This window comes from Camelus bactrianus, chromosome 5, assembly GCF_048773025.1.
Source record: "Camelus bactrianus isolate YW-2024 breed Bactrian camel chromosome 5, ASM4877302v1, whole genome shotgun sequence".
Taxonomy (NCBI): domain Eukaryota; kingdom Metazoa; phylum Chordata; class Mammalia; order Artiodactyla; family Camelidae; genus Camelus; species Camelus bactrianus.
Window position 1 is genome coordinate 81,060,372 of NC_133543.1, and position 27,338 is coordinate 81,087,709.

General features: G+C 35.3%; 2 protein-coding genes across 3 annotated transcripts in view; one reads left to right on the top strand and one right to left on the bottom strand.

Annotated features, from left to right (window-relative positions):
- Positions 1-16,065, top strand: part of BOLL (boule homolog, RNA binding protein) — a 51,997-nt gene extending 35,932 nt beyond the window's left edge. Inside the window, exons 11-12 of one of the 2 annotated variants that reach the window (XR_012507146.1) lie at positions 4,735-4,870; positions 14,126-16,065. Coding sequence is in view for 1 of the 2 variants with exons in the window: in XM_010971900.2 (XP_010970202.1) it covers positions 4,735-4,758 (24 nt within the window). In the remaining variant the exon portion in view is untranslated. Of the gene's footprint in view, positions 1-4,734; positions 6,852-14,125 lie in introns of those variants that run through there. The other variant, XM_010971900.2, reaches the window with a different exon arrangement.
- An 8,474-nt stretch (positions 16,066-24,539) lies between these two features.
- Positions 24,540-27,255, bottom strand: MARS2 (methionyl-tRNA synthetase 2, mitochondrial). The gene has a single exon (XM_010971906.3). It carries the CDS (start codon positions 26,792-26,794, stop codon positions 25,013-25,015), a length of 1,782 nt encoding a protein of 593 aa, XP_010970208.2. The 5' UTR covers positions 26,795-27,255; the 3' UTR covers positions 24,540-25,012.
- Positions 27,256-27,338: the final 83 nt, after the last annotated feature.

A 27,338-nucleotide genomic window follows, 5' to 3' on the forward strand; every position in this document is an offset into this window, starting at 1 on the left:
ATTTCTGATTTTGACTTTAATCAAGGTGAATGCAATATATTTGAGGATGCTGATCATTTGTTTCCACAGTATAGAGTATTATACACTCTTCAAATTTAAAGTGTCTTATTGTTTTCCTTCAAAGATTTTCAGAAGTTCTCAGCCTGAAACTTTTTTTCGTCTGAATAGTTTCAACCCCAGGGGTCAATGCACTTTCTGTAAAAGGCCCAATAGTAAATATTTTAAGCTTGTAGCCCACATGTCTCTAACTCAACTGTTCAACCCTGCTATTGTAGCTTGAAAACAACTATGGATGAGGTATAAATAAAGATTGTGGCTGTGTTCCAGTAAAATTTTATTTACAAAAACAGGTGATTGGCCAGATTTGGCCTGAAGGCCATAGTTTTACAATATTTGGGTAAACCCATTGTCAGGTTCGTATATCCTCTTAAAGTATACTGTGCAATATAATACAAATGCTTTGGTTATTTCTATTTTTAATTACTTGTTTTTCATCTATTTTTAACCTACATGGATTATTTAACCATTCGCATCTGGACTGCTTTAATTTTACATTTTCCATAAATTCTTACCAGCCAAAATATGTAATCAATGTGGGGTAAGTGTGAATAAGGATATTTGTTCATTACTGGGTAAGGATAAGGATTGGCTGATATAGTATTCTAAGTAAATTTTGTACTTTTATGGTGGGGAAGGGAATCTGTCTCATTCTCTGATGTATTTTATTTGCATACCAATTAGGTATTTCCATTCTTAGTTTGAGCACTTACTTCCTTTGCATTCTGAGTCTGTCATTCCCTCTAACTGAACATTTTTCCTCCTTTTACTCAATCTATTTTCTTTCCTCTTAGCACTCATGCTACTTGAATGAGCACCTTACTTTCAGGACATAAGATTCAACTCATCAAACCTTAATACCTTACAGAATGGTTTCCTGAACATTCTTTGGATAATATCTTTCCCCACTTTGACGACACAGGATAATAAGCAATAGAATTTTGTATTCCACACTACACTAATAATATTTTTAATTTATGTTTTGGAAAGGCATGAAGGAGGAGTATAGGGGTGTATTTTTCACTCATATGAAATTATTGTTCCTTCAGTACTGAGATTTAGTCAGATTACTTACCTAAGATTTATTGCCAAGATTTGATTTATTAGTCAAACCCCAAGGGTCTTGTTCTACTTCTTGTCCTCTTAGCTTGTCTTTAATTCAGTACTGTCAACTAGCCTGTGCTCAAATTTTATTTATTCTCATATGTGGCTTTCTTTCCTTATACTCTGTTTGATCTTTCTCTTTCAAAAAAATAGATTTCTTCCTCTTTTACCAGCTACTAATCATGGATTCTCTTTGCCCTCAAATTTTTCTTCTAGAGTCTTCCAGTCTTCTACATTTTAGTAGTGTTTAATAGTGAGTCTAACCATAATGCTTTGATTTTCTTCCTGTGTTAACACTAAAAGAACAACACCTGGATGGATGGTCACTACCTCCTCAAACTGAATACAAAATATCTTACACTTTATTTTCAGACTCCTCACCTCTTGTTAGTTTGCCCATCCTCCTTATACCCTGAAATCAAAACACCAGTGATTTTTCTGACCTCTTAAAGTTACATGGTCTATTTATACTGTTTTGTGTCCCTTTTTCAGCTCACTAACTTACTAAAAATAATATATTCATTTGTCTTCCCACTGCCAAATCCCTCTTCTAAGCTCTTTTATTGCTTAACCAGATTACTGTATGTTTATTTAAGACTTTTCTATCTTCAGTTTCCATCCTTTAGTCATGCATAAAATCTGAATTCAGTTTTTAATCTGAAGTTAGTTTTTTTCCCTCTTATCACTCTCAGCAGCTCTTATCCACATCCTTACCAAATTCTTTGCCATTACATATTATATTCTGCCTTCAATATTTCCATAATTATCAACCTAAATTACTCACATATAACTATTCATATTTTTGAGCTATGGTGAAGCTAGCACTGCTCCTGTTCTCTCTAGGCATACTGAGTCTTTAACCAAGCAATTCCACGTACAGAAACAAGTTTAACTTCACTTCTTTATCTTTCCTGAGAGAACCAGGGCATATTGCCAGTAAGCTATGAGTAGCTGATTAGGCATAAATAGCTGTATATTACCACAGTAGATTCAATTCATTTACCAAACATTTGTTGAGCACCTCCATGTGCAAGCCAGTATTCTAGACACTGAGAACACAGCAGTGAATGATATTAAGTGATACTGGACAGTACTGAACAGCCCAGAGAAATCCTGGCCCGTCTGTGGAGTTCAGCAAACCAGGTAAGTTTGAACCCCTAGAGTCACGCTGTTCCCAACATGGTAACCACTAGCCACATGAGGCTAGTTAATTTCAATTTTAAATTAATTAAATGAAACTTAAAATTCAGTTCCTCAGCTGCAACTAGCCACATTCTTTTTAATTGAGGTATAATTAATTTACAATATTGTGTTAGTTTCAGGTATAAAGCATAGCGATTCAGTTTTTTTGCAGATTATATTCCATTATAGGTTATAAGATAATGGATATAATTCCCTGTGCTATACAATAAATCCTTGTTGCTTAGCTATTTTATATATAGTAGTTTGTATCAGCTAATACTAAACTTTTGATTTATCCCTGCCCCTCCCCTTTCCCCTTTGGTAACCATGAGTTTGTTTTCTATGTCTGTGAATCTGTTTCTGTTCTGTATATAAGTTCATTTGTGTCCTCTTTTTTAGATTCCACATATAAGTGATAATATATTTTATTTGTCTTTCTCTGACTCATTTCACTAAGCATAATATTCTCTAGGTCCATCCATGTTGCTGCAAGTAACAGTACTTCATTCTTTTGTATGGCTGAATAATACTCCATTGTGTATGTGTGTGTGTGTATCACATTTTTTATTATAGTTGATTTACAGTGTTTCTAGCGTGCAGCATAGTGATTCAGTTATACATATATATATTCTTTTTCATGAAGTATGATAATCTCTAGGTCCATCCATGTTGCTGCAAATGGCATTATATCATTATTTTTTATGGCTGAGTAGTTTTCCATTGTATATATATATATGCCACATCTTTATCCAGTCATCTGTTGATGGACATGTAGGTTGTTTCCATGTCTTGGCTATCGTAAATAGGGCTGCTATGAATATTTGAGGTGCATGTATCTTTTCAAATTAGTGTTTTCATTTTTTTCTAGATGTATACCCAGGAGTGGAATTGCTGGATCATGTGGTAGTTCTATGTTTTATTTTTTGAGGAACCTCCTTACTGTTTTCCATAATGGTTGCAACAATCTACATTCCCACCAACACTGTACAGGGGTTCCCTTTTCTCCACATCCTCACCAACATTTGCTTTCTGTAAACTTTTTGATGACAGCCATTCTGACAGGTGTGAGGTGATACCCCATTGTGGTTTTGATTTGCATTTCTCTAGTGATGCTGAGCATCTTTTTATGTGTCTGTATCCATCCTATGTCTTCTTTGGAAAAATGTTTATTTAAAGTCTTCTGCTCACTTTTTGATTGGATTGTTTTTTTGATACTGAGTTGTATGAGCTGTTGGTATATTTTGGATATTAACCCCTTGTAAGTCACATCATTTGGAAATATTTTTCCCATCTCATACGTTGTCTTTTCATTTTGTTGATGGTTTCCTTTGCTGTGAAAGTTTTTAAGTTTAATTAGGTCCTATTTGTTTATTTTTGCTTTTATTTCTTTTGCCTTGAAAGACTGATCGAAGAAAATATTGCTATGATTTATGTCAAAGACCGTTTCACCTATGTTCTCTTCTAGGAGTTTTATGGTTTCTGGTCTTACATCTAGGCCTTTAAACCATTTTGAGTTTATTTTTGTTTATGGTGTGAGAGAATGTTCTAATCTCATTGTTTCACATGTGGCTGTCCAGTTTTCCCAGCACCGCTTGTTAAAACCACATTTCAAGTGCTAAATAGCCCTGTGTGGCTAGTGACTACCATATTTGACAGTGTAAATATAGAATGTTTCCATCAACACAGAAATTTCTGTCAGATAGTACTGCTCTAGAGAAATTGGAATATGGAAAATTTTGAGCCTATCCAAAATTTTAAAATATGTCATAGGATAACTTGGTTCCCTAAATTAGAAGCTGACCTATGCCCAAAGTGTCAAAAAGGTAGTAGAAACTAGGGTGTTTCTTTGTCCCAAACTAATACTAACATTTAAAAAATCTCAGGATGACACAGATACATGGAACTACTCTGTATTATATGACACACCTACCTAAATACCTGTCCTACCAATGCAAACTTGAAGAGAATTTTAGGGGTTCTAGACAACTTTCTAAATAGCCTTCTGCCAATCTCTACTCTCTTTAAAAAATAAAAAATGTGTTTAACACACGCATAATAATGTTTTCAAAATAGAAGGAATGTTGTAACTCACTTGTTTCTCTTTGACCTGTTACTCATTTATATATGTATGAAACATTTATACTGTGACACTAGAGATTGTGTGAAATAGATTGTAAGCTCTCCGAGAGCAGGGAGAAAGCCTTTCCTGAGTTCCGGACCCCTCCTCATCTCTATCCTTTCACTTCTTAACGCTTTAATAAATTAGTACCACATGTTCTGCAGGAATTTAGTAAGTGTTCATTGATGTCCTACACTCATCTCTTCTAACTTATTCTTTTTCCCCTCAGTTCAGTCTTTCTGATCTGTATTTTCTTTCTCTTTACTTAACAGACAGTGTGGAGCATTCATTATTAAGACAATTGGGCAGCTCTAGTCCAGCTCAACTGATTTCTTATCCAACGATCCTTGTGTGGCCGAGATCCAGCTTCAACGAACCGGCTAGAAGCTGCCCGTTGTGAAACTTAGGGTTAGTTAATACCTCGCCATACTTATTTATTCCACTATAAGCTGTCTAAATTTGATGAAATTTGCTTTTTCAGCTGTTCTAGAAAATTATTTAGGTAGATGTGGCATGTTGGTGTTTTAATGTGTTAATCTAACTGTAGTGCCATTTTCTACAACATGTTTTATCCATTCCATAAATAATAACCACATTGGGAATAGTGAGGTGTCTTCATTTTCTCCGCTTTGTGTGATTTCTTTTTCTATCAGTCTTTTAGAAGTTATGTTTCATATTCTTTGTTATTTATTTTAATATTTAGGGTAAGAGTCATTTCTAGTTCTAATAGAATTTTTAATACTTTCTTGCCCTTTAGTATATATTATGTTTAATCTTAGTGACTCAGTTCTACTACTTTGCTATTTTGTCATTTTTTGTCTAATTTTTTATTTATGTGTTACTGCTATTCCTCATTTACTGTTGCTTCTACATTGGTTTTCAGAACTTGAATAGTATTTATACTTCTTTATAACATTTTCCAAACATTAGAAATAGAAATACTATCAACATAATCAGTATTCTTGCCTTTTCATGTGATTAATTTTACTATATTAAATTTTATTCTCTAATATTGATCTAGCTTACCTATAAGCCATTTGGTACCAAATTTTATATAATATGGGTCACCTAGTAGACTTGTTTTGTTATAAGAAAGGCTCACCTCTGCCATGATCCCATAACATTGACTGGTATTCTACTGTATTTTGGTGTTCTATGAATGCTTTAACCTTTTGACCTTTTCATCTTATATTTTACCGATATATTTAATTATATATGTTACCAATTCCTAAGAGGACAATTAATTATTTCCATAAAAAGCAAAACTATTTCTATACCAAAGGAAAACTTTAAATTCTTATTCTAAAGCCAGTTCTTATTATAAAATTAGAAAATAGGTGGGGAAAGAAAAGCTGTTGTTCAAAAGTTACAGAACAAATCATAAGTGTTTTTATCACTAAAATTTATTTGTAGTATGAAAAAATCCTTCAATCCATTTGCAACTCTTTCACTAACCTCCTAATTTTAGGAGAGATGGAGAAAACCCATAAATATTGGCATGACCTTAATAAATCTATATCTTTCTTCTCTTATTCTATCCCCAAATATATTCCATGCTCAGCAGCAGCAGAAATAATAAGACTTGGACCCCCGAGTTTTTCCTGGTGAGTCTGGGTGTTTCTTCTGAAACCATAGTGAATAAGCTTGCTAGTCAAATGGTTTCTTAAGAACAGTAGGACCATATGAATATACTCTAGCATATGAGGATCCCATGTACATTAATTATTCTCAGTTTTTAGAAATGTAAAAAGACTAATTAAAAGGCCCACAATGAAATTTCAGAAGTTTTTGTTCTGTAAGTAAAATTATTAACCTCTGATGTTAGAGATCTTCTTTTAATAGTACTATCTTTGAGGACAAAAAAGTTAATGTTTTGATTTTCAAAATGTTAAACATGATGCTAAACAAATCCCGGACCTGTTAATAAAAATTAATGATGTATTGTTGGATAAGGAATTTTGATAATTATGGATACCAAAGTGTGTTTTTCCACAGAGCTATATAGATTATATGTATGCACACATGTAATATATATACATAATATGCATACACACGTACATGTTTATATAAATATACATGCGTATATAATTCATACACATAGGCTTTCTTACAATTTAGCTTTATTTTGAGAAGCTAATCAAAATGGTGGCATTTATTGCAACCTAATACATGGAAGACATCTTCAACCTTCTTCATGGCCTAGCTTGATAGCTCAAACATATTTCTCTGATAATAGATTTGGAGGTTGAAAATTCTCCCTACATATACTAAGTAAAGTTCATTTTTATTTTTTCTTTTCTGTAGTATATCTTCTATAGATTAATTTTGAAAAGAAATTTTTACTTACTTAGTACCCATTTTGGAAGGCCAATCTTAAGACATCTGCAGTTCACTCTGTTTTAAAGTGAAATGAATAATATATATATATATTAGTACCCATACCAGAATCACAAAGTAGTAACTTTGCAACCTGTTTTCCCAGAATCTCTAATACAGTCAGAGATAGAAAGATGGTAGCATGCAAAAGATAAAGCATCTTGGAAAATTAAGTCTGTAACTTCCTCTGTCAGCTGATTTCAGAAGGATAGCTTAGAAAAAGAGGTATGATTTAGTTTATAACATTGCTTTATAAATTTTTGCCAATGATGGCAGTACAGTATTTTCAGACATGTTTATACATGATAACTTTCATATATTAAGGAAGTATATTTCCTGGATTTATGCTATATTTAACTATAAAATAATTGGGGTCATACACAAAAAGTCATTGTATTTTTCCCAAAAGTAGTGCCTGGATACTATTTAAAATATAGAATCAAAGGACTAGAAAAAAATTTTAGGAGGGCATCCAATTCAACTTTTTTTTTCCTGATTCAACTTTGATATCATGCGTCAATATGCCCTATTGTTATAGTAATAAATTGCTAGACCCTGTACCCTGTGTAAAATGTACTCTGAAATCTCTATAAACTTCAGGGGGAAAGGGCCAAATTCTTTTCAAAAGATAGATAGAATATTCATAATTGGTGCTGTTTCTTTCAACTCTATTCAGTGTGTTAATTCTTTACATAAATTCCTAAAAATATGCTATCAGCTTCTGTACTTACATTTTGAGTACTACTCTCTGATTAGCATCTGAAGTTATTGCTGTTGTTAGAGCTGCTTTGTGTGTTTCTGTCTCTGCTTTTATGTATTGCATAAGTTTGCTAATGTTTTCTACATTCCTGGTTCCTCTCAGAAATCAAGTACCATTCAAGATCACATTATTTCACATTGTCTTTATTTCTCCTTTTCACATGACATAATCCTTCTTCGGTTTTCTATAAACTAGTTTCATGGTTATCTTGATGTTACCTACTTTCTGACCCATCAGAATCACAAATATAAAATAGAAGGTGTAGATTTTGAACTAGTGAAATAACAGATTAAGGATTTCTCATTTTGTCATTCTTTTTAGGCATGGTGCTTAAAATAGTATCAACTAATATAATGCCAGACCTGACTGTATCAAAGTAAAGATACACAATAACAGTATGAATAGTCATTAAGACATTTTACTTAGGCTAGTGAGTGATACCATTTTGACATCTGACTTATTTTTAAAACATAAAATTTTTACATTTTCCATCTACTGATTTGTCAGTTTTCATTTGATATGTATTTCTTAGTTAAAAGAAGCCAACACTTGATTATTTACTACTATTTTGGTGCATAATTAGTGAAGCTAGTGTGTTAACCTCAGTTTTGCATTTCTCTCAAGGTGTATAATGGTCATTTAGTATTTCTCTAAAGGTGATCTGAGTCATACATCTTAGTGTACTTTCTCCCCTTTGGAAAGAAGGTGTGTAAGAAGCTGCCTCTCTATATGTAGGGACTAAAGCCCTTCCCACAGTCTTTCCTCAATTCAGCCCTCTTACTTGTTGGTTTTTTTCCTCATCAGAGAAAATTTGAGGGACTCTAGATCCTCATACTTCTTTGGGATGTATGTACCTACAAGATTCCAGTATGCTCTTAGGCCTAAAGAGAATTTCTAAAAGGAGGTTTTTTTTTATTAGACTCTTACTTTTTTCTTAATTTCTTCCTTCATGGAGTAGAGAGGGTAAAATAGATCTCTGAGAGTTTTTCTTTCCTGAGGAAAATAATGCTTTTGAGGAGATGGTATTTGTGTTATTCTGTTATATAAGAAGAGTCAAGTATAAAAGCTTCAAAGTAAGTGTCTCAAAGTTCTTAGCATTTATTTTCCTCCCATTACTTACCATTGACAAGTTTTGTGGAATTTTCTCTAGATCTTTGTCTTTAACAGGTTTCAGTGCTTTTTGCAGTTTCCCTGTTGGAAAATTACAAGTGAAAAATCAAACTACAGTTAACACTTAAACAACACAGGGGTTAGGGACACCAACACACACACACACACACACACACACACACACACACACACACACACACACACACACACACACGGTCAGAAATCTGAGTATAATGCATAATTGACCTTCCATATCCACCATTCTGTATCCTCTCTGGTTCCTCTCTGGTTCCTTATCTGCAAATTCAACCAACCGCACATTGTGAAGTACTGTAGTTCATATTTATTGAAAAAAATCCACTTATAAGTGGATCCACACAGTTCAAACCTGTGTGTTGTTCAAAGGTCAACTGTATATTCTTCCTGTCTCATGAATTCCCTAAGCCTACCAGTTGTCTTCTTTCAGTCTGGAAAGAATTCACTGTCTATTTACCTGAATATCTCTATTCCAATTTGTTTTCCAAATACCGTATCCTCGATGTTTGAATCAGTTTAAAAACAAAAACAAAAAAACACCTGAGTGTGCTGACAATGAGGAAGACCTCCCTCCATCTGGCTTTGCCCCTTATGGCTCTCAGCATTCTGAGGACCTCCATTTTCTATTTTGGATAGAATTTCTCCAAATTTTTAGAGACCCTTGAGTCTCTTCTTATCCACCCAATTCAATTAATTTTCACTGACTGAAAATAATAGGGCTTATTTATATTTATAATGTAGCCATTACATATGCACTGTCACCTCTGCTTTCATTTGCAAATATGGCTCTAAACTGAAAGAAAAAATGCAATCAAGCATACTTATTTTGGGAAGAGTTTTGCCAAATGTCAACCATATTAGCAATGATATTTAAATTCACAGGAGAGTCCCAGAAAAGATGTCAGTATTGGGCTAAATATATAATCTAACAAAACTAATTTGAATTCTAGATTTTGGGAATGAAAGAAAGAACAAAGGATCTTTCCCCACCTCGACTGCCCTAAGAATAGGGTTAAAGAGAATGTCTATCAACCCAAACACTCAATCCAATTTAGTAGAATTTCCAGTAGTATAATGCAACATGAAAAAAAAAATCATGTTTCTCAATATGGGGAAAGATGTTTTGGCTTAAGATATCCAGCTTAAAAGTACCTAATTCATACCTGAGTGTCATTCTTGGATTTCACAGCTTCTTTCCTTCTTCTGTTTCTGAACCTATTGGTTGCTCTTGAAGCTCCATGTTTTTCACAAATGGCTCCTAATAACAGTGCATTTTGGAAGTATGAAAAAAAGGGAGAGAGGACCAGGGTAACTTTTGCTGGAATGTGGAATGTTATATCCTTTTCTTTCATTTGCTTTATGTGTTATATAAGAAGAAATTTTAAAAGATGATGATTGGACAGAGTATCTTTGTGTCTAATTCCTAAAGATCAGATGAAATTAGAAAGGATATGTCATTTAATACTTTTTGTATATCTTATCTTACTATATTTCAAAAAGGCTATCTTGTTTCCTCAAAGGATCTCATAGGTACAACCCTAGATAATGAAATACATTTTGGTTTGCACTTGAACAGATTTGTATTTTTGAAGTTAAAAGCTTCTTTTCAATCCATTCACTTGCTTCTTGAAAATTACTTTTAAATCATCACCTTTGCTTAAATTTTGTATACCTATTACAGAGAATTCAACTTCCCTTATTTTCTTCTAACTGATTAATTATTGGAGAAAATATCCAAAATTATTTCTAAAGATCATTTCTTCATCCAGTTGATCTACTTTCTTTATTAAACACCCTTCAAACCAAACATCTTTATACACTCTAGGTAAAGGTAGCCAACAATATAGTATTCACTAACATGATTTAATCTCAGGTCATTCCATTTCAAAAGAGTCTTGTCTCTATTGTTAATAAATACAGTTTATCCTAGTAAAACAAGCTTGTCATTAGGGTCTGTTTAAGTAGGGTCATGTGTGAGAATGTAACTTCATCTTTTCTCAGAGATAATTACATTCTCAGAGACCTGCCAAGTTCCAATATGAATATTAACTTAACCTTCTTGGAAATAGGATTATATGGATTCAGAAGTAAAAGTCCTTGTTTTCCAGCATTTATTTCCTCTTGAATCTCACTCCCACCTTCATTGATGAGCAGCAAACAGACTTGACTTGATTCTCTTATTAGAAATCAAAGGTATTTACCTATAGACAAGGCCCTCTGACATTTTATCAGTCGTATCAAGTTCTGCTTTCACTTCTGCTGCTTGTAGTAGTCAGGAAGTTCTTGACTTTGCTGATCTCTGTTCTCAGTTCTCATCATCTGCCGAAATGATATATTTATCATTCAAATCAGGGCACTTGAAATGGGCACCAAAAATAATTAAAATTATATAATTTTTGAAATATGTACTTATTGACCAACAAAGAAGTTTATCATATTAATAAACCTATTAAATCATTCTATTCAAAGACTATTTTTCAAAAATGAAATTCTAGTATTACAAAAGCCATAAACCTAGACTGTCCCAGGGAAACTGGGATGTAGGTAACCCTATTAAGACATTAAAAAAATGAATGTAACATTAAACTAGGATCAAAAAGTATAGTCTGAAAGGCATGCAGCCACAAGGAATAGGTGTGATCTCCCCTGTTACTTCAGCCCTTGATGCTTTATTGCTTTCTGGCTTAGCCACTGATACAGCTATATAAAAAAAATGTATTATGTTTAGGTATAAGCCTCTTTCCCTATATTATAAACATGAAATCATAGAATCATGTACCTTAAGGACTACAGGGTCCATAACTGTGGAATAGTCTTACAATATTAGTCTTAAAATATTAGTAAATTAATCTGTTAACTAAATTTGCTATATGATTTCTAGGTAGTTCTAAAGAAAAGCTTCAGTTTAGTCATTGAAGATTATTTAAAGTCTATAAAAACTATATAAAGCCATATAAAAACCACATTAACTTTGTTGATATTGATGATAATCTGCGCTAAAGTCATGCTTAGAATATCACATTTTTGCTTACTATATTTTTCCAGGACAAGAATAATACCTTGTGTTTATATAGCACCGTAAATCTTACAGGCACTTCACATAGATTATCTCATTGTATCCACTCACTATTTTTTGTGAGATAATCAGACAATGTTTTATAAGAGAAGTGAGGCTTAGAAAGGTTAAGAGAATTGCCAGAGATGATGACATTACTATTAAGAGGTTGAACCTAGAACTTCTGATCACTGATAAACTGTCACTTGTAAGAGGTAAGTGGTTATGGGGAGTGGTTTTGCAGAAGGGAGTTGAGAAGGGAAGATCCTTAGAGAACATGATACTTTTCAGAAATAATTTTTGTCTTATTCAAGAGTTATAGATCATCTTTCATTGAATTACTAAAATTAAGTCTTAGACACAAATAAAATGTCTAAACATAATCCCTTAAGCATCTGGGAGTCAGGGTCAAAAAAGTGTTTCAATTCTAAAATTAAAAAGTTGTGGTTAACATGAAACTGTTTAATCATGCTTTGATCAAGTAACCTAAGTATGAACAGTTTCCCAACCAAAATAGTGGAAATAGAATTACACTAGAATTTTTTAGATTGTTAGTCAAAAATTTTCTTTAGAAGTGTTGACAGTTGTGCAGTTCAGCACTCAGAAATAGAAGGAACACAAGGTGAGAAAAAAGGCCTTTTAAGTTATCCCAGAAAAACTTGATTACCTCTGATAGCACAAGATACCTACAGGCATTGCCATCTACTCTGTATTTGGGGAACATGGCACATTTCCGCATGTTTTTGAAAACATAAAGTCTACCAACAAAAACAAATGCACCTTTGGTTTCTTTTCTTCTTCATTTCCATTCTTCTTGCTTATAACTGCAATACAGACATTTACCAGTCTTTGAATGGACCTTCTATGTAGTGTTTGCTATTTTGGGAAAGGGTTATTCTTTCTTTTTTTTTTTTACATCCTAATGACAGTACCAAACTCTTGCTACTTTTTATACTAATAAATGTGTGATTCCAAGATAATGGATCATTATCATAATTGCCTACTTAAGCCTCCTTAGCTCAAAAATTCTAACAGTGCCTACAGTTAAATATAGCTTGATGTCACTGAAGTGCATTTTTTCACAACACTGATTTTGATAACTATCTTTTACATTATTTTACAATGTTTGATAAATGCTTCTTTTCTGGTTAGAAGACTATTTTGTACCTCCGCAAAGGATCCGTAAGTGATATGAATAAAGTCTGTGTAACTTGCACAATTTAAAACATTTTTAAAACTAGAAGCATCTAGGTCTGATATGCCATTAAAAAATTACCCATTGTTTTTATAACTATTTTAGCATTGGCAAATTGTTTCATTGTTAGTAGACATGCTTAGTCTTAGCAGGTCAACAGAATAGTATCAATGCCCAAATCATGGAGAGTACAATAGCTAATCTACCATGCCTCTTTAGGGAAATTGGGCTTTTTATCTTAGAAGCTTTAGTTAATTTCCCTTAATTATATTGAAGTTGCTAGTTTTTAGAAGAACTACCAGAACACTTGATAATACATTTCTGTTGTTCAATTCAAGCTGGGTAATTGATTTAGCCTACATGCTACTTCCAAAGTTTTATTCATCTTTAAGAGAGACTCCTTAGGCTCCTTGATGCCTGCATTCTTCTTGAATCACAATATTTAAACTCAGGTCATCTAAAGCAGACAGAGCAAATGACGAGATTTTTTTTGATGATGAGCAAATGATGAGACAAAAGGATCTGGCTAAACACTGATGCTCTGAAGTAAGGTATTTGTCATTAGAGATGCCTTAGCTAAAATTTTCCTATTCTCAAGTATATTGAGCAAAGCAGTATCTCCAGCAGTCCTTATGTTCAACAGTGGATCAAATAAAAATCATTTGTTAGAACACAGTCTATCCATTAGATATTTAATAGTAGGATATTCCTCTATTAACATCAAAGTTTATTAATAATTCCCTGATTTTCTCTGGATAGACACTTTCTCAACCATAGGATCTGCCTGTAATTTTGTATATCACTAAATACATAAATCTTTTTTTCTTTACCAAAGTTTAGGGCTGGCACAAAGGAGGAAGTAGAACCTAATAATTCAGAAATACTATTAGATGTGGCTATTCTCACACCCTTTGCTATGAGTCTTTTTTATAGCCCTAAGACGCCTCCCTGTCCAGCAGTGGGTTATAAGGTAGCCTACTCTTTCTAGTGGGAATTTCCTAATGTACACCTTCTCTCCTCAGAATCCAGGCCCAGTTAATATTATTTTTTAAATCTTTCCATTAAGTAATTATAAAATAAGAGCCATTTAAAGTGCATTAAAACCCTAATTTTCTCTAAATCTCTTAATAGGAACCAAGGTTACATTCTGTGAGAAGAAGCTTTTCTCAGCCTTCATCTGTAGGTTTGAAACCTCGATATTCTCGAAGCCCACATTTTCATCCTAGAAAAGATTTCAGAGCAGAGAATTCAGTTCTTACTGCATCTTCCTCTACTGATTCTGTTAAGTAGAGACTTGGATAACTATTATATCCAATAATAGAAAACAACTGGCCCCATGTGTGGTCTGGTAACAAATGTGAGGGTTTCGGACATGCTTAAGGTTAAATGTTTTTGCTTTTTTAAGGGAAGTAAAGAAATCTAAGTAGCCAGAATATTGGAGGTACAGGATAAAATCATGGTTTCCTTTAATAATTCAACACACTTAAGTAACATAGACTTACAATCTGTAACAAATAAAATAAAGGTCATATCTATAAAACAAGTATCTTGATAAAGTTTGAAAATTTTGGTCATCATCTGGTTATCTTATCAACATGATAATGTCATATACAACCACTTGAAAACATCTTTAGTGTTTGGATTTTACAGTTTTATTCCGGAAGCTTTATATTTCTTAAACATAGCATGGCATATACAGAACATACATAGCAACAAGCCATGTGGTGTAATAAGGTAAATTAAAAAAAAAAAAAAAAACACTATCTTGTTGGGGAGATAGCATGTGTAGAAGATTCTAGCTTCCACATTATTTTCACTATATTTAGGTTTGTGTATATTTTACCTATTTCAATATTTTTGATAAAACATTTCAAATTCTAGGTTTACATTAGAAATTTTGCCAGATATTAATACATATAAGAACAATTTGTATATATAATATCTGGAAATCTCTGATATTATGACCATTTATTTTATATCAATTACAATGGCCAAAGTTGACACTATTCTTAAATATACTTAAAGATCTCTATCTCCTTATGTACTTCTGGCACTCTTGTTATTCAGGCAAGCATAAGGGTTCTTACAGCATCTTAGCAAGTATAAGCATTCACTGCATTTATCATGTCCACACAGTGACACTGTTAATACTGCTTTTTATCTTTCATTCAGGTCTTAGTTTTTAAGGTTTCTAGACTTTCAAAACATTAACTTTGACTAAATAAAACTTAACCATAACATTATATTTCACGTTCTAAATACAAAGCTTGATTGTCTGCTCTTACAGAATTGAAAGTTTTTCATTAAAAAACACCACACTTAATAGAACTTTTTAAATTTTAAAACAGCCATGCCAACTTCTCTTTAAATGCTGCCTGTTTAATATATACCCCAAGTTTCTTCTGCAAAAACATTATATTCATTTTATAGAAGATTGGGCTAATAGTAAAAGAATAAAAATTGTTATATAAATAAGCAATATTTAAATTAACTATAAGGAAATTTATTCAAGCATTTATTTAAATTTGATTGCACAATACTAGAAGTCTTACTTTTTTCACTATTTTAATTTCATGTCCACTCCAAAAACTAAAGTTGGTTTGCACTTGTTAGGAAAGAATAAGAATTATATATTAAAACTTTCTTATAATATTAGAAAGATATAACCCAGTTATAAGTTAATTTTTTTATCCTGTCTCATAAAGAAGAATTAATTATCCATTGATGTATATATTTTTGGAGTATAATCACCAAAATGTTTCTGGGCTAAAATAATTAGGTTGAGGAATAAAATGTAATAGCACAGTTATAGACTAAATAGTATATATCCAAAGACCAGTCCGTCTATTGAGAATATTTTACTTGCTACATTTATTTTGAAAGTAGCATGCTGTATGTTATGTTCCAGTGTTCTATAATTAAAGCTCTAGTCAAAAAGATCATGAAACAGTCTAATACTCCACTTGTCTGGTGTTTTCAGTATACACTTTAATCCCATATTTATAATTCAGGCTTGTTCTAAAACTTACAAATTTGAAGAGTCCAAGAATAATTGCATTTGCTTCAAAAAAATTTACGTTAGTGTTTTTCTTAGCTAAGGTATTGTAGATAATTGTGCTCTTTACAAAAATGTACTGATGTACTTCCATAGTACATTCATTCAATTCTGTAAAAATTATATTACTTCCTTTTTCTCTCCAGATATAAAATACAGAAAAAATAGAGGTGATGTGAAAGTTCATTAATTCTAATGTACTAAAAAAAGCCTGTTCTGCCTAAATTGTGATACTTTCCTCTTATTTTATAGCTAATATAACATATCCATGATAGCAGAAACAGCTTTAATAACTATAAAAAGATCAATGTTTTAACTTTTAATTATCAAAGTCCTTTTTATTCTAGGTCATGATATAAAAATGAACAAGGATATAGATACTAAACCCTCATGCTTAACCGCATATAGTTCTGAAACAACCAATGACAGTATATAAAGGAAATGTTTAATTAACATAAAAAAATTACCTAAAAAAGCATATCTTTTTTTTTCCTTTGGTGTTTTGGAGAAAACATCTAAAGGATAATAGTTTTAAAGTATACACTAACAATTTAAGGTGATTTTTAATAACTTTCAGTGTGTTTCTTGCTAATCATTTTTAGGATCTTTGTTTTTAATATGTCTAACTTTGGTACCAAAACAAAGAAAGCTACACAATATCCACTTACATAACATATTTTTAGCAACACTTAAAAGAAACTTCCTAAAATCCTTATTAGTATCTGATCTATTATGTGAACTATTTTTTAAACAATGTAATAGATGTAAATTTTCCCTACCCTATACATACCCAAATACTGATTAGTAAAGTCAACCTTAGGATTCTTTTATTCAGGATGTACCAGCTGTTTGTTTGTGAGACTAGCTTTCAATAAAATAACATATTTAATATCCTAATGTCTAAGCCAAAGGAAAAATGAAAATAAGCTTATCAACAATCCTGTGTTTACCAAATACATTTTTACACCTGTGTCCTAGCTATGTGCCTATCTTTAAAGAATGACTTGTTTAAAACTCGAGCTCAGACTTACCTACCTTCACATATTGAATATTTAAGACATCTACCTCTACAAACTTAACCAATGATGGGTCTTGATAACTTAGTTGAACTTGGCTAGTCCCCTTCACACTACATTAGATGTTAAGCAGTAAGTCTTCACTATTTTTCCTTTGTTTTTCTGAGATCAGGCTGATTTCCTAATTTTTACACTTAGCTATACACAGTTATACATTTATATTGGTTTTTGTGCCCCAGAACTGATAGCTCCGCTTTTAGATGGTCTCCATGGATTATGGAAAAAAGGAAGAAGTGCTATATAGTCTTGTTAGGCTAGAAAGCTAATTTTATGACATTAGTTACATCCAAAAATGTTTTATTTAAAACTTGTTATGAATTAACTACCTTCTAGAAGCTGATTTTTATGTGGACAAAATTTTAATAAGAAAAAACTTCATACTTCGAGGACTGATTATTGTTACTTTTAAAGCTAGGTCAGACAATGTCATAATGAATGTTAAAAATATTTCCTTTATATTCAGCAAAATATACTCTTCCCCAGTCTTAAAATGGTGTGAAAATCCTACCATCAGCTTTCATGCAATTAACCACACATATTTTCAATAATTAATTTTATTTTAGTACTTAACAATTTTCTTCTATAATACCAAAATAGGATTCTTACACATTGTAACTTGATTTATTTAATTACATTCCAATAATGAGTTGTAAAATGAAACTGAACTCAGGACTAAAAAGTTTTGCTTTTTAAAAATGTAGGGCGTTTCCATAATACAATTTTTATAGAAATTTAAATACAAAAAGTTAATGCAGTAATTTCAATTTACAAGGACTGAGGATTCTCTGCTTTATGAAAGGCTTTATAAATTCCTTTCGTAAGTGATTTTCAAAGGTAATCTTAAAAATGCTATGTAGAGTTTTTTTTATAATACATCAGTCTGATTCTATTAACAAGTCGTAATCTACCATGCAAAAAACACGGGAAAAGTACCCATCGTGCCTTGCTAACTATGGGACTGTGTAGCTTGAATTTAAACAGTTCTGAAGAAATTATTTAAAACAAAATAAAATGTAGATGTTCTTAGCTCTCAAGTTAGCAAAGACTTTAATAGTTTTTGATACATTTTTAGAAGTACAACTTAGATGATAGCTAAAAGACCTATATACCATGGGTTTCACACTGAACTTCTTCACGGTGTAGCCCAACTTTAGCTACATTTCATTAAAAAAAAAAAAGTAAACTATGACAATAGCGTATTCTTTATGCAATTCATAATAAAGTCTCTAACTTGTAGAAGTTAAAACTTGACTGTCATATATGACATATAGCAGATACAATTTACCAGGAATTATCCAATGTGTGGCATTTTTGCTAACATGGTGGTATTTGCTTTGGTAATAACTGGAGTCAAGGGCATTTAATCTGGTTCCTGCAGGCTTGTTAGGAAAGATGTCATAAGAATACAGTAATAAATGTTCAGTAAATTCACAGAACTTAAATTGTTAGTAAATAGATGAGTCTTTTAATAAGTTCATTTGTATTAAACTGTATGTATGAAATGAAAAAGTTTCAGTGTTTGTGACCTTTAATAAAATTCTCTGGCTTTGTTGCTATAATAGTTAACTCAAATAAAACTTGAATATTGATGTTTTCATGTTTAGAGATAAATGTGTAAAGAATTAGTAAAATGTTATTTTTAAATAACTAGATTCATGAATTTATGACAACATACTTTCACTTAGAGAACTGTTGGATTCAAAAACCTGGAACCCTATTCTGAAAATAAGAAACAAAATAATCTTAAGGGAAAAGAAAAACAGAGACTATAGAGCTATTAACACTTTTAACAATTTACACCAGCACACATAAGCAGGCTTCAGGTATAAAGGAAACTACTGAGCAAAAGGAAAATGTACCATATTTCAGCATAAGGTAAGTATTTTTCCTAAGTTTCTATTCTGGCACTCATCTCTTTCATAATCTAGTGTCAAGAACTAATTTTACTACCTCCTCTTCCCCACGACACAGCGCCCTCAGTACACACTCAGGCACTGTCGTGGTGCTAAGGATGGTGTTGAGCTTTGGCACTAAAACAAGTTTGAGTCTAGGCTCTCCTGTTTTATAAGCCATATAACCTTAGCCAAGTTACTTAATCTGTGTCTCAATTTCTTACCAGTTAAATGGAGTTAGAAGAATACATCATAGGGCTGACGAAAAAGTAAATGAGAGAACACAAATAAGGAACACAGAACTGGTGGTTCCCTCCCTTCACCTTCACTTATTACTGAACTAATAATTAAGAGAATTTGGCAAAATTGTGGCCGTGGGATCCTCCCCTTTTAATAATCCAGAGAAGACTTACTGAACAGCTATATTTACCAATATTTCTATTCAAAAAGCAAGTCATTATTTTCACAGAGGCATGCATGGAAAAGGACAGAGTTCTAGAGTCACAAAACTTTAACTGCTATAAATTTTTCATTTTTTTCTACACTTAGCAGTGATGATACACTTAATAGTGAGCACTGAAGACTGAAATGCTAATGTCTAGTGTTATAATATTTTTACTTTCTCATTGCCTGGTTTCTCCGAACTCACAATCGGCAGTTTCATTTCTTCCCAAACTTGAACATTTCTTGTTATTTTCAGTTTTAACTTTTTACATTTTGAGGCTATCTATCATTGGATCATATAAGTTTGTAATTGTTGTAATTTTTTGGTACGTTACTCCTTTTATATTAAGTCTCACTTTAGTAATGGTTTTCCCCTCAAAACAGATTATCTACTATTAATATTATGATACCAGATTTATTTTGGTTAATACATGCCTAGTGTTTCTTCATGTCTCATTTTCTGTGATAAGTATATACCTTTTAATGACATAGAGCTAACTTTTTAAATTTAAGCTTGAATATTGCTGTCTTTTGACAGAAAGTTCATCCTATGACATTTTGTTTTATTATCATTACTGATATATTTGTATTTATTTCTGCCATCTTATTATGGGTTTTCTTTTGCCATATTTTTCATTTTTCTTTGCCTTTTTTTCTCATTCCTCTCTTCTACTAGACTGAGTTTTTTTTTTAACATTTCATCTGGCTAGGAAGAAATACATTCTATTTGTAGTATTTTAGTGATCAACTAAAATTGTGTAATATGCTTAATAACTTTATATTTTTAGTATTTATAGCCTTTTAACCAATAGACATTTCCAGATTAGTTCAAAGGAAGTCAGATTACTGAACTATCATATTTAATGTGTTCCAGAATAAAGGTTATTACCCTTTTAAAAATATTTTAATCAGGAAAATATATAATTAATCATATTTTAATTGAATGTATTAAGAGAATAGGACAATGACTCCAATCTGTAACAGTCATAAATCTGGTTTTGAAAGTTCATCTTCATGTTCAATCCCACAAATCGCACAGTGACTGTCAGCTAAGGAGAGTGTATACATACAAGGCATGGCCTTATTAGAGGAGGTTAGTACTGCTTTACCCACACCATACACTAAGAAAATTGGCATCATCCATTTCCACAGTTGTTCCCAGAGCTGTCCTGCTTACCCAATGAGTCTTTCAGGCCTCTGCAGATGTTTCATTCAAAAATCCTTAATGACTTGAAGGCAAGGCTCATCTCTCCTTGGAGCTATAATTTTCTTCTTGCAGATCGTATGTTCGGTTTCCAGAAACATCCTGACATCTGATACTATCCTGTTCTTAAGTGAAGAGCTGTGGACTTTAAAATCCATGGTGAGTACACTGTGTCATAGACAAAATGGGATTGAAACTCAGTTCATAGCCAAGGGTGGAACTTCTATACTATAGTCTCGCCTTACTTTGGTGAAGATCCAAGTAAAGCTGAAGCTGCCAACAGCTATTCATGAAAGGAGGTACAGTACAGAGTATATTATTTCTAGTTGTCAAGGCCATAGGAAGATCCTCTTGGTGTGTAGCTCTTCCTAATCCCCTTTCCTCATCATGGAAATGTAAGTAGAAACTGATTAATGTGATACAATCTTAAGCAGGGTATTTTAAATATGGTTAACTATTCTATTAGATGGTTCTGCTTAATTCAGAGGATCTATAATGGGTAACCTAGGACTACCTGAAAACTAAGAAGTCAATTTCACCTCTAAACTGGTTAGTCCCTTCCCCTAAACTCAAAGTAGTTCTTGATGATAGAAAAAAATCAGCTTAAGCTGGACTTCTCCTATCTTGTCTCAAAAAAAAGAGTCACTCTCCTTTAAAGGTGAAAGTCCCCACTAATTAACTTCCATTAACTTGGTTGTTACTATTCTGGCCCTTCCAGCAACATTAACCTCCAAGTTTATTGTGTCCTATTGATAGAAATTAACCAATCCTATCCAAAGCTCCTGCAAGAGGAAGGGCAGGGCCAGCTGTGTTGTGCTGAAATGACATACTTCATACTGTCTTAGTTTTGCAAGGGACTCCAAGGCTTTCTAGAACTGATCCCCCTAACCTGTACTCCTAGTTACCCCAGCCTGTGCCCTAGCTCTCCTCAAGCTCTCTGAACTAGTAAACTTTTTCAGCAAAAACAGACACCTAACTGCCACACCCTTTTAAGCCCACTATATTACTCATTCTGGCAAAAGATGAGGGCAAGGACCCATCAAGGTTTACAGCATCCCAGACCTCAGCAGGAAGAACGGTTGTTCTACACCTGGTAGAACTATGGATAGGGGAGAACTGCCTCCAAGAGGCAATTACAGATTATCAGACAGCAGCTTTATGGACCAACTCTTAGTCAAGAGGCCTGGCCTCTCCACCGTAACTCAAGGTTACATTAATGCAGGCCGACACTGTAACTATACACTCTCTTAGGGGTGAAGCAATCAGAGGTCCAGGAAACCATCCCTACCATAATGCCCAAGGAGTAATCTGTCAAATGGTTGGTACTGCCACCTGCTACCCAAGCCACTTGTGATGGTAAGTCATCCTAGTTGGAGGCCCACAACCTGACCAACTACTGGCTTTACTTCAGTTTCAGAAATTCCCAGATCTAAAGAGTTACGTGCCAATCACAAGTACAACTATGGGAGGAAGAAACAAAGGCCTGTGCCTCAGAGCCCATGTCCCAGCAGAGGCCTTCTTGAGTTTCTCAACTTAATATTCAATTTATCAGGCTCTTCTCAGCCCTGACAGTCACACAGGTGTTTAAAAAAAATAATGAGGCCTACTTCCAGAATAAGTATGAGATTTCATTGAAATGAAACTATTTATTATTGCTGCCTATTTTTGGCCTCCATTTAGCCATAGGCTTTCTGTCTTCTGAGGTGCCTAATCCTTGAGTTCACTTGTGGAATAGCCCTCTAGTATACAATGGTGCCACATATACACTGCCTACAATTTCTTGCATGACTTCATAGATAAGGCTGTAATCTACTGGGTTGACAGCTTATTACTTTACTTTGACATCCCATGAACACCTGCTCAGTGCTCTGTCACCTCCTGCAACACTGCCTCCAAGAATACTCCAAAATGAATATTTGAAAGCCTTAGGATCGTATTTGGGAGAAACTTCCTTTCTGGTCAAGGAATCCACACGATGCCAGATAAGGTGTTAGCATTTCTGGAATAGGGGAATTCTTAGATGTCTCAAGTTTATTATCATCATCTCCCACAAGTGATTAGGATGCCTTCTCTTGGAAGTGCATGCCCTCCAGTTTTAAGTTTCACCTGTCTTCCACTTGCCATTCTTAAACTGCTGGATCAAACTAAACATATCAACTCAATACCCAAAGAATATTTGCTTTACCTATTTTGCCTCCTAGAGAATCCAACTGGTTCACCTTCATATCACCACAGAGTAAGTCACATCCAACTTACCTCACTTCTTCACTCAAAATACCCTGTCTTCTGTAATAATTATGCCCTCTCCTCTTTGGTTCCCCTGTTTTCTTGTGTCCTCCAGTACCACAAATACTCTGGTAGCAGTTAAGTGCCTGCACAAATGAGACTGCACAAAAGGAATTAATACCCAGCAAGCCAAGGTCCAGTGTACTGACTGGCATTAGGCCATGGGGAAGATCATTCAAGAGGAAGACACTGTCCCTTCATTCATGATAGTGACTGTAAGACCGTTATAATGGCACTTCTAAGGCAGAGGTTATCAACATTTGTTTTCCAAGTCTGTCTTCCTTCATCCATGTAAACATATCCCATCTCTTTCCCTGCTCTGCTGTCCAGCCCTAGATTATTACACTCCATCTTAGTTCCCAGGAATCTGCCCTAGTAATCCCAGCAGGAACTGGAATATGTCATATGGCAAGCCGAGGATTCCATTATGAAGAATAAGGAAGATATGAAGGAACATTGGTAGAAATGGTCCTTCCACCTTTAGAATGCCTTCAAGCATTCTTTTCTAAGCAATTTTCCAAGCAGCCAGAAAACTCTCACAACACCAATTAATAAACAGAAATGAGCTGAATAAATCTGGGGGAACTACCAGCATTAATAGTTTACTTCATAGTGAGCCCTCTCTGCTTTGCTACCATGCTTAGAATGGATATCTCAAGGCAAGTTCTCATTTTAAACTTTGCCCTTGCTATCCAGTCACCTATAAGATACAATGCTGGCTTACTGTGTTGTAGTCATTGTATAAATGATACCTTAACATCTTCTTTGTGATATTCTCTTATGGAGACTTGGAGAGATCCCTAAATCCAGTTTGAGATTCCTGGAGCACTGATCACTTCCTCCCTTCACCACCACCTTCAACAAATGCAACAGAACAGATCTGAATAAGGTACTTAGAAACTTTTAAACTTTAATAAGTTAAAGGAGCAAAAGAAATAATCAGTAAAGAGTACTTGAAAGTAAATGTATTAACATTTATAATAGCTATTCCACAATTTCTATATTGTGTTATAGTTCCTGACTGACCAAAACAAATCATATAAGGTAAATTATGTATGTGGATAACAAAAAAGACCAAGAAATATAGAGAAAATATTGCCTTTCTGAACTATCTACAAATTTTTTTAAATCATACCTATAAACCTGTTGTTATAAAAAAAAAACTTTATCATACCAAGTACCTCAAGAGAGCTTTATAATTTATCATATAGTCCAAACTTGATACATTTACTTATCAGCTTACTAAACATTTAAGAGTAAATACCCTTTTTCAGTAGTCTGATAAAAACTGAGGATTCTGATCTTCTTTCAAAGCTTTCTGTAAAACAGCATGGTTGCAGTTATCCTTATTTTAAATAAAGGAACAAAATTTTTCTTTAAATTTAAATTATGCAAAATTAGGAGGGAGAAAATTTACTCTAAATATTCTGAAACCTCAATGTTAAGTAATTAAATATGTGAGACTAGAGCCATCTACTGGTTGAAGTGTAATGTTACAAAGCACAACTACTGTACTTTAGCAAAGAAGAGAGTCACAGTTAAGAGCTGAAAATATAAACATGGGCAAAAATCACGTAGTCTAGGACACTGGTTTTTAACGGTTTAATGAAACAATCTCTTTTTAATAGGAGACCCAAAATATATAACAAAGTAAAAGCTGAGGTAGGGGGCCTCCAACCCCCACTCTCATTAATTTGCCCAGCAGAGGCCAGGCCAATGAAAAACAAGCCATGAGAGGTAGTATTGGGCAAATAACGTAGCTGTGGTTTGGAAGGAGGCACCAGGAGAAGGAACAGTATCAGCAAAGTTGTCTCTTACCCATATTTCCCCTGGAGATCTCTTAGAGACACTGGGGTACAAAGGACAGTGGTTAATGGATACAGAGAACTGAGGAGTAGGGAGTAGGCTCCTGAAAGGCTACAAACCTCTTTTCACAGGGACGTTATTTATGTGCTCGTTTGACACAACACTTTAGAAGACATTAGTATAACTTTCCTGAAAATGCAAAATAAGAAAATAATACATTTGCTTTTTTACCACAAGCTAGTAAGAACTGAGTTTCTAGGTCTTATGGGCTTTCACCAGCCAGGCCCTGGACTGGTCCAGTCTTGGAAACAAGACCCCAGTTTCAGGTCCCAGCCTCCTCCCTTCAAAAGGGCATGGATGTCCATAGAATCGAGGCAAGAAATAGAGCTCTCCAAGGCCCCTCTCTGTGGCAGAGACCCCTAACCTAGACAGAAGCTTGTCAGCCAGGCTTGGGGTGACAGGCTGGAGCAAAGTTCCAAAGATTCGCAAACATTCCAAGGCCACATGAAGCACAGTACCCAGCCAGGGAGCATCTACTGGGCTCTCCCAGTTCAGTTTCCATGGTGCATGCCTTTGGACAAAGCCATTAGTTTGCCGGACGCAGGTGGACACTGCCTCCAGAGCCTTATAGATCTGAAAGTTATCATAGTGGTCGGCTACCTGCTTGGGCAAAGTGGTCACTGCGCTCACCAGAGCATAGTCCTCTGCCTGAGCACGAACTGATGCCCCCCCCAACCCTGGCTCACTGGGGAAGCAGGTAGTGCAGAAAGCCGGATAGGTCCCAGAAGGATTTATTCTGTTGGCAGTGCATCTGTTCAAGAGCCCTCCTAAAGAGTCTGCCAGCTCAGCATCCAACAACTTAACAACTTTTTCATCATAGTAATCACAGTCCCAGTTGGGGACTCCCTGCCGAAGGAGAAAGTAGCGAAAGCCATCCACAGTATAGCGATCAAGGCAAGTCCTGGGATCCACCACATTGCCCAAGCTCTTAGACATCTTTTGGCCACAGACCGTCCAGTGAGAGTGGACATAGATGCGGTGTGGTGGGTTTATACCGGCCCCTAAGAGGAGGGCAGGCCAATAGATAGCATGGAATTTGAGAATGTCCTTGCCTATGATATGAGAGGTGGTCGGCCACCAAGATTTGAATTCAGCGTTTGGGTAGCCAATTACAGTAAGGTAGTTGACCAAGGCATCCAGCCACACGTAGATGGTCTGCGAATCGTCCCCGGGCACTGGAATACCCCAGTGCAAGTGGCTACTCCTTCGAGAGACGGATAGGTCCGGCAGCTCCTCCTCCAGCCACTGAAGGACTGCGTGGTGGAATGGCTCCGGGGTGATTGCCTGGGGGTCGCCCCGCAGCCACCTCTGGAGAGGCTCCCGGAACTGGGAAAGCCTGAAAATATAGTTTTCTTCCTTGGTCCAGGAGACTGGATGCCCGCTCTCCAGAGATACAGGACACAAATCCCCCGACGGGCCCGGCTGCCTGGTGACCTTGGCTTCAGGCAGGAAGCACTCGTCGGAGGCGCAATACCAACCTTCATAGAGCCCCTTGTAGAGAAGACCTCGAGCCTTCAGCACCCTCCAGAAATGCTGCACAGCCACCCGGTGTCGGGCCTCAGTGGTGCGGATGAAGTCGGTGGAGGAGATGTCAGCCTCCCGGAAAAGCTGCTGGAACTGGGCAGACACTCGGTCGCATAGCTCGGACGGGGCCAGGCCCGCAGCAGCTGCTGCCTGCTGAATCTTCAGGCCGTGCTCGTCCGTCCCAGTGGAGAATCGCGTAGCAGCGGCGCTGGGAACTCGGAGGCGATGGTGGCGGCACAGAGCGTCCGCCAGCAGTGCCGAGTACAGGTGCCCGATGTGTGGCGCCGCGTTCACGTAGAAAATGGGTGTCGTGAAGTAGGCGCGCGCGTCGCCTGTATCGTCGCGGACACAGAGAGCGCCCGAACTGTAGTGGCGTAAGCTAAAGTCCTCCAAGAGCGAGACCCTACTCGCCCCCGCGCGTCCTAACAGCCGAAAAGCAGGAATTCGCAGCATGGTTCCGGCGGACTGAAGCAGCGGAGGGGGCGTTCTAGAAGCACGTGTGAGGGGCGCATGCGCAGCCGGGCAGCACCGCCGCTTCCGGCCAGAAAGCCAATGAAGTCCCGCCCGAGAGCCGGCCCGCCGCCGGCCCGCCCGCGCTCTCCCTCCGCCCGCCGCCGTACAGCGGTTGTGAATTGTGGGAGCGCGCAAGAGAGGTAGCTTAGAGGAACCGGGTGTGTGGCAGGTTACGAAAGCAGTTAAATCTTTACCTTTCTGTACGTACTGCGTGTCCTGCCTTGGGTTGTAATTTTATGTTAATAAGTCTGGCTTTTTTCTCCAGGCTGAGTTGCTTGTGGGCGAGAATGTTGTATTCAGGTATTACTCAAACAGCAGTCAGTGGCACATTGCAACAGTATACCCTTTACATATGCCCTGGTCAACGGAAGGATTTGACATAGCATATAAATTTTACCTCAGAACCTAGTTGGCACAGTAAATCCAGAAGGAAGAGGGGGAGGGAGGGAAGAAAAATAATGACCTAAAGCACTTGACGGAAGAA